At 51.1% G+C, this 13,243-nt stretch overlaps 4 protein-coding genes across 4 annotated transcripts; 2 read left to right on the top strand and 2 right to left on the bottom strand.

Moving 5' to 3' along the window:
• Positions 1-221: 221 nt before the first annotated feature.
• N7515_007473 (flavin reductase family protein) lies at positions 222-1,016 on the bottom strand (the record flags this gene model as incomplete). The annotated part of the gene is made up of 1 exon (XM_056668217.1): positions 222-1,016. The coding sequence occupies one exon, from the start codon at positions 1,014-1,016 to the stop codon at positions 222-224; it is 795 nt and encodes a 264-aa protein (XP_056521813.1).
• A 1,695-nt stretch (positions 1,017-2,711) lies between these two features.
• On the top strand, positions 2,712-5,986 carry N7515_007472 (uncharacterized protein; the record flags this gene model as incomplete). Its single annotated transcript, XM_056668216.1, has 4 exons — positions 2,712-2,824; positions 2,890-2,939; positions 3,024-5,234; positions 5,295-5,986. 4 exons carry the CDS (start codon positions 2,712-2,714, stop codon positions 5,984-5,986), a joined length of 3,066 nt encoding a protein of 1,021 aa, XP_056521812.1.
• A 710-nt stretch (positions 5,987-6,696) lies between these two features.
• On the top strand, positions 6,697-8,937 carry N7515_007471 (uncharacterized protein; the record flags this gene model as incomplete). The annotated part of the gene is made up of 1 exon (XM_056668215.1): positions 6,697-8,937. One exon carries the CDS (start codon positions 6,697-6,699, stop codon positions 8,935-8,937), a length of 2,241 nt encoding a protein of 746 aa, XP_056521811.1.
• An 873-nt stretch (positions 8,938-9,810) lies between these two features.
• Positions 9,811-10,603, bottom strand: N7515_007470 (RNA recognition motif domain-containing protein; the record flags this gene model as incomplete). Its single annotated transcript, XM_056668214.1, has 4 exons — positions 9,811-10,144; positions 10,283-10,389; positions 10,456-10,528; positions 10,584-10,603. 4 exons carry the CDS (start codon positions 10,601-10,603, stop codon positions 9,811-9,813), a joined length of 534 nt encoding a protein of 177 aa, XP_056521810.1.
• Positions 10,604-13,243: the final 2,640 nt, after the last annotated feature.

Raw genomic sequence — 13,243 nt, 5'->3', positions numbered from 1 at the left:
CGCTCAAGTACCTTGAAATGGGAGAAAGATTTCCTACCGGGTCTTTTAGTATGCCCAAGATGCGATAGCCACCGTGAAAGAGATGATTCGATATTGAATGGTCTATATACATAGGTATTCTTCAGATCTTAGGATGCATATCCACAAGACTTTCGCTTTCAAACCGATCTGGACTTCTCTATGTCGTATGTTCGTGTTCAAATTCAGATTCAAAGGCCAAATCAAGAAGCCTCGAATTCCGGCCGAGGAATCTCAATTGCTTCAGTGGTACGGCCATAAGAGATGCCACCCAGACGACTGATAGGCTTAAGAACTTTCAGATCAACGAGATTCCTTTCCTCATTGATAGCGTCATCCCTAACCCAGAATCGGACGCCCTCGATAATAGCCAAGACACCAGTCTTCTTTCCAGGAGTGACGCGGCTCTCAAACTCCTTCAACTCGACAAGCTTGCCCTCAATTGAAACAATGGACTCCTTCACACGAGCAGGCTTGACAACAGTGGTAGGCGCCTGATGGAGTCCCGAAGTCTCCCACTCGGAGACGCCATAAGGTGCATTGATAGAGGTCGAGTTGGCGGCTTCGAGGAAATGTTCCGATATGATGTTGATTACGCACTCTCCGGTATCGTTCAAGTTTTTCAATGTATCCTTGGCTTTCTCAATCGACCCCGTAACGCCGACGGTGAAGAGCGGGGGGTCGTGGTTGATTACCTGTGAGTAGCTGAACGGGGCAAGGTTGGTGGTCTTGCCATCCGCAGACCGGGTGCTGATGAGGGCAATCGGCCGCGGAACCATTGCGGAGATCAGGAACTTGTAGTTCGAGGCAACGGGGCGGCCCTCCTCACTGGGATCGATCTCAATGTGGTCCTTCTCCAGACATGCGCCGCCATCATTCGCACCATCGCCTTGCTTCCATGCGGGGTTCGGGGACTTGGTGTATGTGACTTCGGCGTCGCGGCGGAAGTCTGGCCGTGAGGCTTGGATTTTCTCGAAATCTGCGGGGACTCTGAGCATCGTGGGGGTGATGCTAAAGGATCGAGTTGGGCGATTTGGTTGGATTGAAGTACGGGGTGTTGTAAGACGAGGAGGACTTGAGATTATAAATCAGCTCTACTCGCCGCTGGGTTCGCTCGCTGCCCCGCGGCGCTGCATGGTGGTGACGCGAGAGCTCCCCCTGACCATGCTGGAGGCGGGAAACGGAGTGGGATAATTACCAAGATCGTAGCAATGCAAGTGTCGGAGTAGTTCGGTAGGCGCCTTTTAGTAGATGCATCGGGACGAAGGGAATAGTCTGATCTTCTGAGATTCTTATCGCATTCTCGCCAATTTCAAGCCGATTGCCGATTATTGCCACGAACCGAACTCGCTTATAGGAACAGTATTGCCACGCGGTTGGTGCCATTGACTCTATCAAAGTGCGTGGTTATACCCCGTCTCCCGTCTACATCTACCGTCTCTCGGGCCGATCAAGGGCATAACCCCGGCGACACTAGCGATAGAGCCACGTCATAAGTATAGGCTTGTACAAAGTACATAGGCCTCAAGGCGCCATCAGATCATGGTATCGAGTTCTCATAGCAAAATCATATACAGTTAGTCTGTTAGCAATGACGACCTTGTAAGAGATTGTCTCTCGGCAAATAAATTAGTGCATACATAAAGGACTCGTTCCTCTTCCCGGATCTACAAATTCTACTGTGTATAGAGGGGACTCATTGGCAATAAAGGCACCGAGGGAAAGTAGCAATTTGAATTTACCCTCAATACTGCGTACATTTAGCCAGATGGCAAAACCATGGTCATTTCGATGCACCTGGAAGGCAGCTGATGTTCTAGAAACCGGCCGAGTGGACCCAGTTCGCGCTAGTCCGGATAATACCGTTCAAATATCTTTCTAGAATTTCTCTGCAAGCGAGTTTCCAGGGTTTATCTGACATGAAGGTTTGAATGATTGTAAGCTTAAATATTACCTAGTAGCAGTTTGTAAGGTAAGCCATTTGACTTTGTAAGTTATGAAGTTCGATTGAAAAAAACACCCCAATTAGTGCGGGAAACGTGGGGGCAGTGATACGCTCCAAACCCACTCTCCCCCATAAAGCTCCATACTTAAACACCGGAGTTGGGGAACATGGTCGGAGTTGATGCGAGATTTCCGATATTTATCCTTATTGCATTATGACCGCCCCACCAACACATCCCATGACCATCACCTGGGGACCATCACCTGGGTCTCCTGTACTTAGGGAGGTCCGAACGGGGATGATGTGGCTCCGTTTCCGGAGCGGTCAAGGGGGAAAGGAAAATGACTCCGTTGTTTTCGATCAGAAGATAACCTGACCCACGTACATCGTGAGATTTCCACTGAATTGTAAATGTGCATTTTGTTCGAGTGGCGTAGTACTAGCGAGGGCAATCGCGAGGCCTTGTTGACTCCCCTCTTTCCCCAACGCTTTTTCTTCTCTTGACACTTCACACATCCCATCGACATTTTGATTCCTTATTGGCCCGAGTCAGGCCCCCCGGTTCTCTTCCTGATGAAGTTTTTGTTTATATTATCGCACGATCTCCCCTATATCGCCTGTTCGATCAACTGCCTCGGAACCTAGATTTCGAGCCTCACGCCCCCTGGGAACACACCGACCAACCCGCCGAAGCTGAGAGGGTGCAAATACCCAATGGGTCGTGACCACGGATAAACATCGGCTCGCCATGAGCTTCCCTTCTCCAAAGAAGAATGGCGGCCATCCTTCGGCTCCGAGACAAATTCGCTTTGTTGCAACCGATGGCCAGCCGCAAACCAAGCGCCGCCGCGTTAATGCAGCGTACGTGCGCCTTAGACACATATGATCGGTCAAATCTGAAGCTGACGTCACGCGCTTTGATATAGTTGTCTAACATGTCGTCGACGCAAGATTCGATGTTCCGGCGAACAACCAGGTAGGATGCGCAGGATGCCCCGCCTGCTAAAACGTTGCTGATGGATATATGAGAGAAGTGTGCAAGACTTGCTCCGACTACAAGCATGTCTGCCTCGGATACACCGACTCAACCGCCCACCTGCGAACGCAGTCGGATTCTGCGTCACGAGCGCCGCCGCGTCTTTCTGTGCCGAACGCACCTACAACCCAGCGCGGTTCCCGGGCAGTCGAAAGCAGCTCCCCGAGCTGGCGCCGATAAATATATTAAAAGCCAAAGATGTCACGGAGACGAGCACCAAGGCAAAGGGACCCGAGTCGAAGGATGTCTTTTTCTTAGAAGACAAATCTTCACGGACGAATCACGAATTTGAAGCACCAAGCGCCGGGGGCAGTCCAGAGAGCACGCGTACCTCTATAGGCTCGGAAAATCGCACGCATGTGCCCTATTTTCGGTACTTTGGTCCTACCGCGATCGTACCTGGCTTCAAGCAAATGGTTGTACAAGTTCGAGGCTCTCGCAGAAGTAATCCGTCCATGTCCTCAGACTCTCCATCTCCGCTTCGCAGCCCCAGACCTTCTGATATTCCCGCGAGACCCCTTGGCGCAACCGTGGACGCCCGCGATACAAATATACCCTTTTACGACCGAGACGATACGCTTCCAGTTTCGAATCTTGTAACTCATCTGTGCGAACTCTTTTTTGCCCATTTAGGGTGCAGCTTCCCTTTCCTACAGCGGGAGAGATTCCTCCAGGACCTCAAAGATAAAAGGGTTGATACTATGCTGGTAGACGCAGTGTGCTCGTTAGCTGCGAGATTTTCGTTACATCCCTTACTTGGCTCCCCGCAGGCACAGCCTATTGATCGCTCGCAGCCGCCAGTCGACGATAAAAAGTCGGATCGGGGTCGGCCCTTCGGTCAGCGTGCGATGAGCGCTCTGGTGGATTCATTACAATGTCCAACTCTTTCTGCCGTTCAAGCCTGCTTACTGCTCGCTTACGACCAATTCGGGTCAAACCATGATAGTGGACTCTGGATGTACCTCGGCATCTCAATTCGGATGGCGCAGGACCTTGGGCTACAGAAATATCAGGGCCTCAAACACAACTATGGACAGAGCGGCGTCACACCGAGTGAAGTCATGACAGGCCATGCCGGGAAACTAAGAGAGGACCAATACGATGATTTGGATGCGCAACTGACGCCAAAGGCGAGTCCACACCCTGCCACCGCGGAGCGAGCCAGGGAACGCGAACGTGTCGATTCGTTCTGGAGCCTCTTCTTTCTTGATAGAGTCATCTCCTCTGGTACCGGAAGACCAGTGACACTACGGGACGAGGACATTGAACTTTGTTTTCCGCTTCAGTCTGAATCCCAGCTACCGAATGGGTGGCCGGCGCCTTTTCCGCCGCTAATTCGGATCATCCATTTGTACGGTCGAGTCACCGACCTTATCAACGGTATCCAGGATGTCAAAGACGTCACATCGGATACATTGAAGATGTTGGCCGGGATGGAGAGCGATTTGACTGGTATCTACCAACGCTTGTCTCCAAGGCTTCACTTCAATGCAGGCAATTTTCAAGCCTACGTCAAAGCCAAAGAGGGAACCAACTTCATTCTCCTTCATTTTTGGTTCCATACCCTCATAGTTCTCCTTCACCAACCTACCTTGTTGCACTCGTTCGGTGGGTCAATTCAACATCTTTATCCGAATAGTCGCGAGCTGTCCATGTCATCAGCCAAGACCATTGCCGACATCCTATCATTCTCAGAGCTGGTTGACGGGAAAAGCTTCATCGGCAACCCTTTCACGAGTCAACCGATGTACATTGCGGCATGCGCATTCCTCATGGAAAGTGCGTATTATGCAACCCCTTCATCAGGTGCCGACTCCACGCAACCTCCACCATTGTTAGCGAACCAATCCAGTGGATTCGTGATGCCTAATATGGAGACTTCTGATGGAACGGAACGGAAATCTACCCCAAAGCATATTCTCCTTGCTTCTGTTGCCAAAGAGAATTATCAGAGGTGTTACAAGGCCTTGAAAGCGCTCAACACGTACTGGGAAGGTACTGGGTACATATTGACAGTGCTCGACCAGAAGGCGAAGGGTATTGTCGATCCGCTGCTTTATGCCGTGGAGGAGACAAAAAATACTGAAGGTATTGCCCCCGGATTACCTCTTGGGCAAGGGACCTGGCGTGCGGGTAAAGCCCCAGCGGACTTCGGCTCCGGTACAGACAAATTAGCTGAGGTCGCCGACGTCTCATCTGATGGAAGATGGTCACCACACATTGATCCCAGTCAAGGTTTGTCGTAGTAGTCAATAATCTCCAAAACCATTTCACTAACTGGTCATCAATGTGTAGCAATCGGATGGGCACTCACGGGAGCGACGAATTCTTCCCAACCCAACTTGAGTCTACTATATCAGATGCCGACGACCGAGACCGAGTCGCACCCTGAGCGACCGACGTACTCGTCACGGTACAGCCACAGCTACCCTACTCTTCCAGCAAATGGCGACGAAGGCCCAGACTCGTCATACCAACAGCCCATCGCACCAGCCAGGGCCCATGAAGAAAGTGCACTCCCCCTCGCGGCACAAAACGCCAAATACCCCCATCCTTCATCCGGACCAATTAGCACCGAATCCTCTTACTACATGGGGATGAACTCAACATATCCCGAATCAAACACACAAACAAACCGCCCGGGACAAACAGTACAACCCGCCTTCCCCGGGATGCCACCTGGGCTCTCATCCTCCGCCTACAACTACTCAATGCTTCCAACGACATCCCCACACTCTAACAAGAACCAAATGGGTTCGCGCGGCTCAGGCGCCGACCTCGGGCCTACAATAGATGATGCCAGCGGGATGATGATTGGGAGTCACGACGTTGATATGAACTCCCTTCATCAGCAGGACTCTTTCCCGTTTGCCAATGGCGAGATACTGCCATGGCTGGAATATCTTCCTCAAGATGTTCTCAGTTTCTTTGGCGAGCACCAGAATTACCCGCTCATGAGCCCTGACGACGTTTCACGGCCGCCGTAATGTTTGATGTTTCGTTTTATCGTGTATATATTATTTTTCCGATCATATTTGCCTGTGTTCTAGCGATGCTTCTGGTTCTGCTTAGCAACGGAATTTCACGTTCGGAGACAATATTTCCATGGCGTTTTGTTGGATGATATCCTCGGCCAGAACTAGATAGCCTGGGGTTTTGGCTGGGTTCAAATTAGCATTAGTATGATTTTTGGGATCTAAGGCCTGAGTACATGATCATCCAGATCATACAGAATTTTTCCAAAATCTATCCATCATGCATGTGAGCAGCATTTGTCCGAGGCTATCGATGTTGCCCTGGAGGCGGAAGTGGGAGGGGACTCCAACTTTACATTGCTCGCTCTCCATCTCAGTGCGAAATAACTCAAACACCACAACCTCAGTGTGCTCAAAGATCTGTCGACAGAAGTCACAGAACCCAGAGCCCTCATGGCCTATGGGTTATGGAGGTGCTACCACCGGATATCACCGCTTGTGGCTTGATGATCGACGTGTCAGGTGTCGGTTGCCCGGCACAACGGGCGGTGAATGACTTGTCAACACGCGGACGATTACAAGCGCCTTGGATTATTATTCCACGATCACATAAAGGGAGAAAGGTATGTGAGACCTGATTTTATCAAGTCTCTCAAGATCTTTCCCTTCGCTCCCTCGGAACAACCAGGACCACCCCGGCTAGCCCATTGCATGATAATCTCATGGCGCAGTTAACCGACGATAGTCAACAAGTCTCAGCAGTCGACTCGACAGAGATCCTAAGCCCCCAGCCATTCGCCCCCCCAGGGAAAGGCTTCCTCGTCTCCTCCCTAGAATATAGCAACGAGCCCTCCGCCCATGACTATGACTACAACTCATCGTCCTCCTCAACCCGCCACTCAACAATCGATGTCTTCGGCCGCGAGGTAGACGATGAACTAGAACATCTAAAATCAAGAGCATCAAGCCGCTCCTCTCTATCTTCCCTCCCAACCTCCGTGCGCATTCACAGCGTCCAAAAAATGAATGAAATGTCCGACATGGATATCCACGAAAAATTAGCCGGCTACCGAATAGAACAGTCAGAAGCGAGCTTCGGAGAGTTCGAGGATACACCCGCAAACCTCCGCACAATCCGACAGCGCGAAGCAGCATTCCGGAAACCGAGTTCTGTCAGAGCAATGCAGATGCACACGGAAGACGAAGCCGACGACGACGAATATCTGACGCCTCCGCGCCGCAGAGCAGTATTCCGATCTCCTGGCTCATCACCGCTGAAACGATCACCGTATTACTCCGCCACCGCTTCGAAGCAACCGAAGCCTAAGAAGGAGGCCCCTCTTGTCCTGCTTCACTGCACCCTGCTCCCGCCGTCTATCCCCGTGCCGGGCGCGTCGGATCCAAGGAACCAGGAAATTTTGGAAGATGAGCTACCAGCGGAATATTGGCGCCGCTGGCGGCGTCTGCAGGAATGCGTTGGCTCAGGAGTGGTACGGGACAGAGGCGTGTTGATTTCACATCCGCAGGACCTGTACGATATGCTCGAGGAGCGACTTCTGGAAAGTCTGGAGCTAGTCCGTCCGCGGCTGCAGAACGGGCACTTTATAGGACGTGAGGAGCATAGCTCTGCATCGGGTTCTGAGGGGGAGCTTTCAGACGTAGGCGAGAGTGAGACGGACGGCGAGCAGGGTGATGAGTGTCCGGACTGCGGAAGCCATGTGCGGCACGGCGATAGCAACCGCAAATGGGAGGTTAGGGTATTTGCGGCGAATGGGCTAATGCGTGCCGGGGCATGGGCGGCTGCGTGGCGGGATATGGAGAAGGTGGATGTGGAAGTTGGGCTTTGGTTGCCTTCTGATGTGCGCCGGAGTCTGGAGAGGAGACTTGCGGAGGCGCAGATGATTGTCGCCGAGCAAGTCCAGGCTCAGGGGCAGGGCCAGACGGCGCAGATGCAGATTGCGTCCTTGGCTAACGTGGAGCATGGGTTTCCGCTGGGGAGTCTGCAGTCGCCGAGACAGAGCCATGCGCGGATGGTCAGTGATGTCGGGTCGTTCCGATCTGATGGGGTCTCATTCAGACAGGCTTTCCCTGGGGTCGAAGCTCGGGTCCAGCCTGTTCCGGATGTGAGATCGCAGAAGAAGGAACATGAGGTTGCTCTTTCGACACTTCTCTTCAACTACATCCGTGTTTTGGCTGCTGATCGGCGCAATCTTGCGCTCCTCTTCCTCAGTGCTCTTGTCGCGTTCCTTGCCATGGGATCTCGCCAACGGCTGTACTCTGACCCTGCTTCCTTTTCACAAGGCCTGCCCCACGGGAGCGGAGCATCTTCGCCTTCTCTAGATCTGAGCGATGTCTCATCTGTGTCACATGTTTCTCTTGCAAGTTCACTAGTTGCGAGCGACATGCTGATCTCGAGTTCAGTTGCTTCTCTGCCGACCTCTGAGTCTGTGATTACCCCTGAAGCTGAGGAGATTCATATCTTCTCCCAGTCAATCGAGCCTACTTCCCTTCACCTCACTTTTCCTGGGCCTACAACCTCCGTAGAGTCCTCGGAGACTTCTGCATCACCCCAGTTCCAGTCTCAACTCGATCCACTTCTTTCTCTTCCATCTGCGGGTGCCCTTAAGTCTCCCGCTACACCTGAGGATATACCGGATTCCTCAGTCGATACTGTTGAACATTCAGTGGTATCTTCCGAACAGCTGCCTATCGCCGCTGACTCCACCTTTACATCGGAGGAGCCCATCAAGTCTACAGCAAACATACCGTCTGGACTTGAGGAGACAGCGGATACAACTCTGGAAGCGACCGTTCAATCCTTGATTGCGCCTGCAGAGCCCAACCCTCTATCTATCGGGGAGACACCCGCTCTTCCAGACGGGCCAGTCAAGACCATCCAGGCTCAGTCCCAATACTCGGAAGAGGAGTTAGCATATACAATCTGGAATGGCGAGGAGGAATAATTAGATCCATCCTGGTAGAAGGTCATCGTTTGCCTCCTTCACCAGTCTATATTGTAACGACCACGACGGAAACGATATCAGGCGACATGTTTTGGGATTTACTTGAATTTACAATGTTTTGCATTTGGGCGTCTGCTGATTTAGCCATAGCTTTCACTTTTTGACGACCATCTTATTTCAATTAGCGCTTGCTTGTGTTTGGCTATATAGCTCAGGGGGTTATTTTTGCATTTTCTTTGTTGTAACTTGTAACTTGTATGTACACAGTACACACGGAGGAGTACTCCGAACTGCGTATTAGTAGTACACAGTAGATCAATGCCAAGGCCCTAAATTATCCGTCTCCACTTTTCCCCGCTCTCGCTATGATCGTCCCTTGGATTCTTGGAACTGATTAGATTTTGGATATCAGATCCGTGGGAGTACTCAGGTACACACGAATGGGATTGTGACATTGCCTTAAGGAGAATCAGTATATTGCAGAAATCACGACTAGTCCATGTGGTCTCTGCCGGCTAAACCTTATGACCGGCTTTGTCTCCCTTAAGAATGCGGGGCGAACAGTAGACACATGAGGCCCTCGAGGTGTGTTCGAGTACTATCCCGCACAACGTAGATCAGGAATCCAAAGAGGATTGAATAGGATAAAACAGACTCGGGATCGATTATTCATTATCGATTAGAAGTAACCTAGTGGTTTTCTGGATGTGCTCGGTTCTGTAATAGGGCCAGGCTCATGATATCAGTTTGTGGGAGTCGCTCTGGCCCAGCGAAATTTTCTCAGCGCAGCAATAAGTCACAGCCATTCCCGGATCTTTATGACCTCCCATGTTCAAGAAAGAATTGGAACCTTGAAAGAAAAGATGAAGACACTTAGTAACCGCCGCCGTAGCCACCCTGGGGTTGACCACCGTAGCCGCCCTGACCACCGTATCCTTGACCACCGCCATAGCCACCTTGACCACCGCCATAACCACCTTGGCCACCGCCGTAGCCGCCTTGACCACCGCCGTAACCACCACCGCCGTAGCCACCACGGTAACCGCCACCGCCGAAGCCGCCGCCGCCGCCGCCGAAGCCGCCGCGACCACCGCCACCGGCAGCGCGCTCAGTAGCCTTGTCAACACGGATCTGACGACCATCGAATCTGAAAGAAAGAGGGTGGGTGTCAACACAAATCTGATCGATAACCACCGTTACGTCGCGTCTGAATCGCGACAGCAAGATTGTGCACTGGATCCAGGCGCGAAGAATTTGGTTTCGTTGTTTTTGTTTTGGATTGTTTTACTCATCTCATAATAGAAAATGAGAGAAATCAATCTGAGGATGTTGTTCAGCTGCTTACTCCTGGTTATTCATGGCATCCATCGCGGCAGTAGCCTCATCTTCAGTGGCGTAGCGGACGAAACCGAAACCGCGGCTGCGGCCGGTGTCGCGGTCCTTGACAACGGTCTAAACAGAGGATGGTGAGGTTAGAAATCGTGGCAATGAGAAGGTAAACTTCTAAGGGAAACTCACAGCATCCTCGACGACGCCGAATTCCTCAAAGCGCTGGCGCAGACTTTGATCGTCTGTGTTCCAGGAAAGACCACTAGAAAGGGATTTGTTAGTAGGTATCGTGGGACGATCGGTTGTGGCAGTCATACCCAATGAAAAGCTTCGACATTTTGATGGAAAATGGGTGGAGAGATCTGAGGAATGGAGGGGAAAGGTGTGGGGGGAGAAGTGTTAGGTGTGAAGAGGGGCGCCGAGCCCAGTCTTAAATACAACCCGGCACGGAACAACATCACCCCACGGGTTCCTCGTTTTTCAGGCGCCGAATTTGAGTTTCAATTTCTGATTGAGTTTTGATTTTGTTGTCTATAAAAGGGATTCGCCTGTGTAGTGTGTTTTGGGTTATATGTTGGGTGTAGTAATTATTCCTATTTGTATGCTGTTGTAACAGAATCAGCCCCAGCGCCCCATGCGGTGGATCCCCCTTCCCCACGCTGTCGGTCCCTAAAGGCCTAAACCGACTACTGTACGGAGTAAGTCATTTGCCAGTCGGCGGTGAGAGCATGTCATGTGATCGATGTCCTTTTTCAATAACCTAGTCTACTCCGTAACTAAGGTCAGCACCACTTAACTACCACCTGGAGAATCCCACATGTCGGGGAGGGCACCAGTCACAAGGGCCAAACGTGCCCGCTATCACAGCCAGAGTTGCCATCTATGGGCGTACCTTAATGTATATTACTGTATATAATTCCATAGCGTGGCACGCCCACATACCCTTCGGGAGGTCCGGGGACGCAGGCTGCACCTGCGACACACTGGGCGTTAAATAGCACTACTACTACTACTACTACTACTACTACTACTACTACTACTACCACTACTACTACCACTTAACTACCTTTTCTCTACCATGACACCCATTTTGTTTTTGTATCATTTCTTTTGTTATAGTTTACCTTTCTCCATTGGAGGCCGACTGGTCGGAAATGCGCAAAGCGAGTTTCCAACAGTCGTCCAGTGGGCTGACACCCACTCTTTCCAGCTGTTCACTGTTAGCGAGCTTCCCGTCAACTGGCAAGCCCCCGCCAACTGGCAAGACTATATTCCTACTACCCCAATGATTCACAGCGCCAGCATGTATGTAAAGCCAGCTAAATCGAGGTAATTAGAGTATTATTATAATCATAATCATCCCAGAGTGACACGTGCCGCGTCTGATCTATTGTTCAAGAAAGTGACACTTAACCTTGTAGAGATTCCTCGTCCAGGAGTTGTACCCGAAGGATATGTGGACCATCGAGCTTCACCTTAGCTGTTGTCAGTTCTTTGGGTGAAATAGTGCATTCAGGCTAGAACAACAACTATGATGAGTGATTGAAGACGAAAAGAAAAGCGAAGAAGAAAGAAGTTAGTCAAGAGGCCTTTCAATCCCCCTCTCGTCATACCTAACCGGCCACAGCGAGGGTCTGTAATTTTGGTAGAAAATGTAAGGGCCGGTTAGGACCTGGACTCGACAGACGTCACTCATCAACCCAACCACATGACTATTTTCGGCCCGTCGCTCAACCCTCTTCATACACGTCTGATGATCACGACAAAAGCAACAAATGAACGTCAGAATTGCAGCATAGGTTGCTTTCTTGGTCATGTGACCTCTGCTTCCTCGCATATATAGGCTTCACACCTAGATACTTCTCTCCTTCATCCATCTTATTATCTGTGATTCCATCGTCCCCTTCATCTCTCATAGCGCCCATCATTTTTCTGGGCCTATGCCTCTTTTTATTCGGTCGATCGCTTTGCGGGTGCCCCCTCGGGCGCCTCCAGTACTCCGTATTCGCCCGGACCATACTACTTCATCGGCATTACATCCAACTTCTTTCGTCGGGCCTTTACGAGAAGGGCAGAATTTCAGTCGCGACGTGGAAAACTTTGATGCAAATCAGGTATTTTCGAGGTTCCATATTACCACCAGCGTGAGATACGCGAGCCTTTCGGTGAAACTGAGGGTCTGCAACGAGTCAATGAGGAAACCGTTAATGCCTCACTTGTTAGTTTTCTGATCGCCATCACTTCGATGCACCCAGCGCTGGTCAAAGTTTGTGACCGACCACGAGTTGGCCTCGCGTGACATACACTATGAAAAGGTGTTACTCGGGGACGAACATGGCCAGATGGCCTTCAGGGCCGATTCCAACAGTCGGTGGGGCAGACCATTGGAGCGGCCCTGGACGCTCAAGATATCAGTATAAGTTTCGGTGATTTTAACAAAGCCTCTGGTGTTGCTTACGACAAAGTCCCGGACTGCGCCCTCATCGCCACGAACTAACTAGCCCTTCTGACCTAGGCTTAAAGCTATAGGAGAGCTAAAGGCCCCTTGGGTTGAAGAGCACGATCTCTTGGCCTGTTCTTACAGAGACGATGACAGGCGGAACTGCTAGCCCAGCCGATTCAGTATATGTCGGAACTTGACGTTGAGTATGGATGGCTGTTCACATACCACCAGCCAGTCTTCCTCAGGCAGACGTACGTGAACAATGCCTGGTAAATTGAATAGTCACCGGTCATTGAGTCTACCACACGATATACCCCAACCGATGGTAATGCCGATGGCCATTCCGCTGCGAGAAGAGAAAATTATTCTCCCAACACCCTGATGTCGCGGCCAGTGTCACGTACTAGTGACATAGATTTGCAACTCAGATGAGAAGAGTCCACAGGTTCATCTACTCTTGGAGGCTTGATGCAGCCCCGTCTCAAGGGCAAAAGCGACTGGTCCACATATGGGCTTACCTGCTTCCACTGTATT

The sequence above is a fragment of the Penicillium bovifimosum genome (genome assembly GCF_028826915.1).
Source record: "Penicillium bovifimosum strain IBT 22155 chromosome Unknown utg000005l_segment0_segment0, whole genome shotgun sequence".
Taxonomy (NCBI): Eukaryota; Fungi; Ascomycota; class Eurotiomycetes; order Eurotiales; family Aspergillaceae; genus Penicillium; species Penicillium bovifimosum.
Note: the sequence above shows the minus strand (reverse complement) of the source record. Positions and strands in the feature narration are given on the sequence as shown.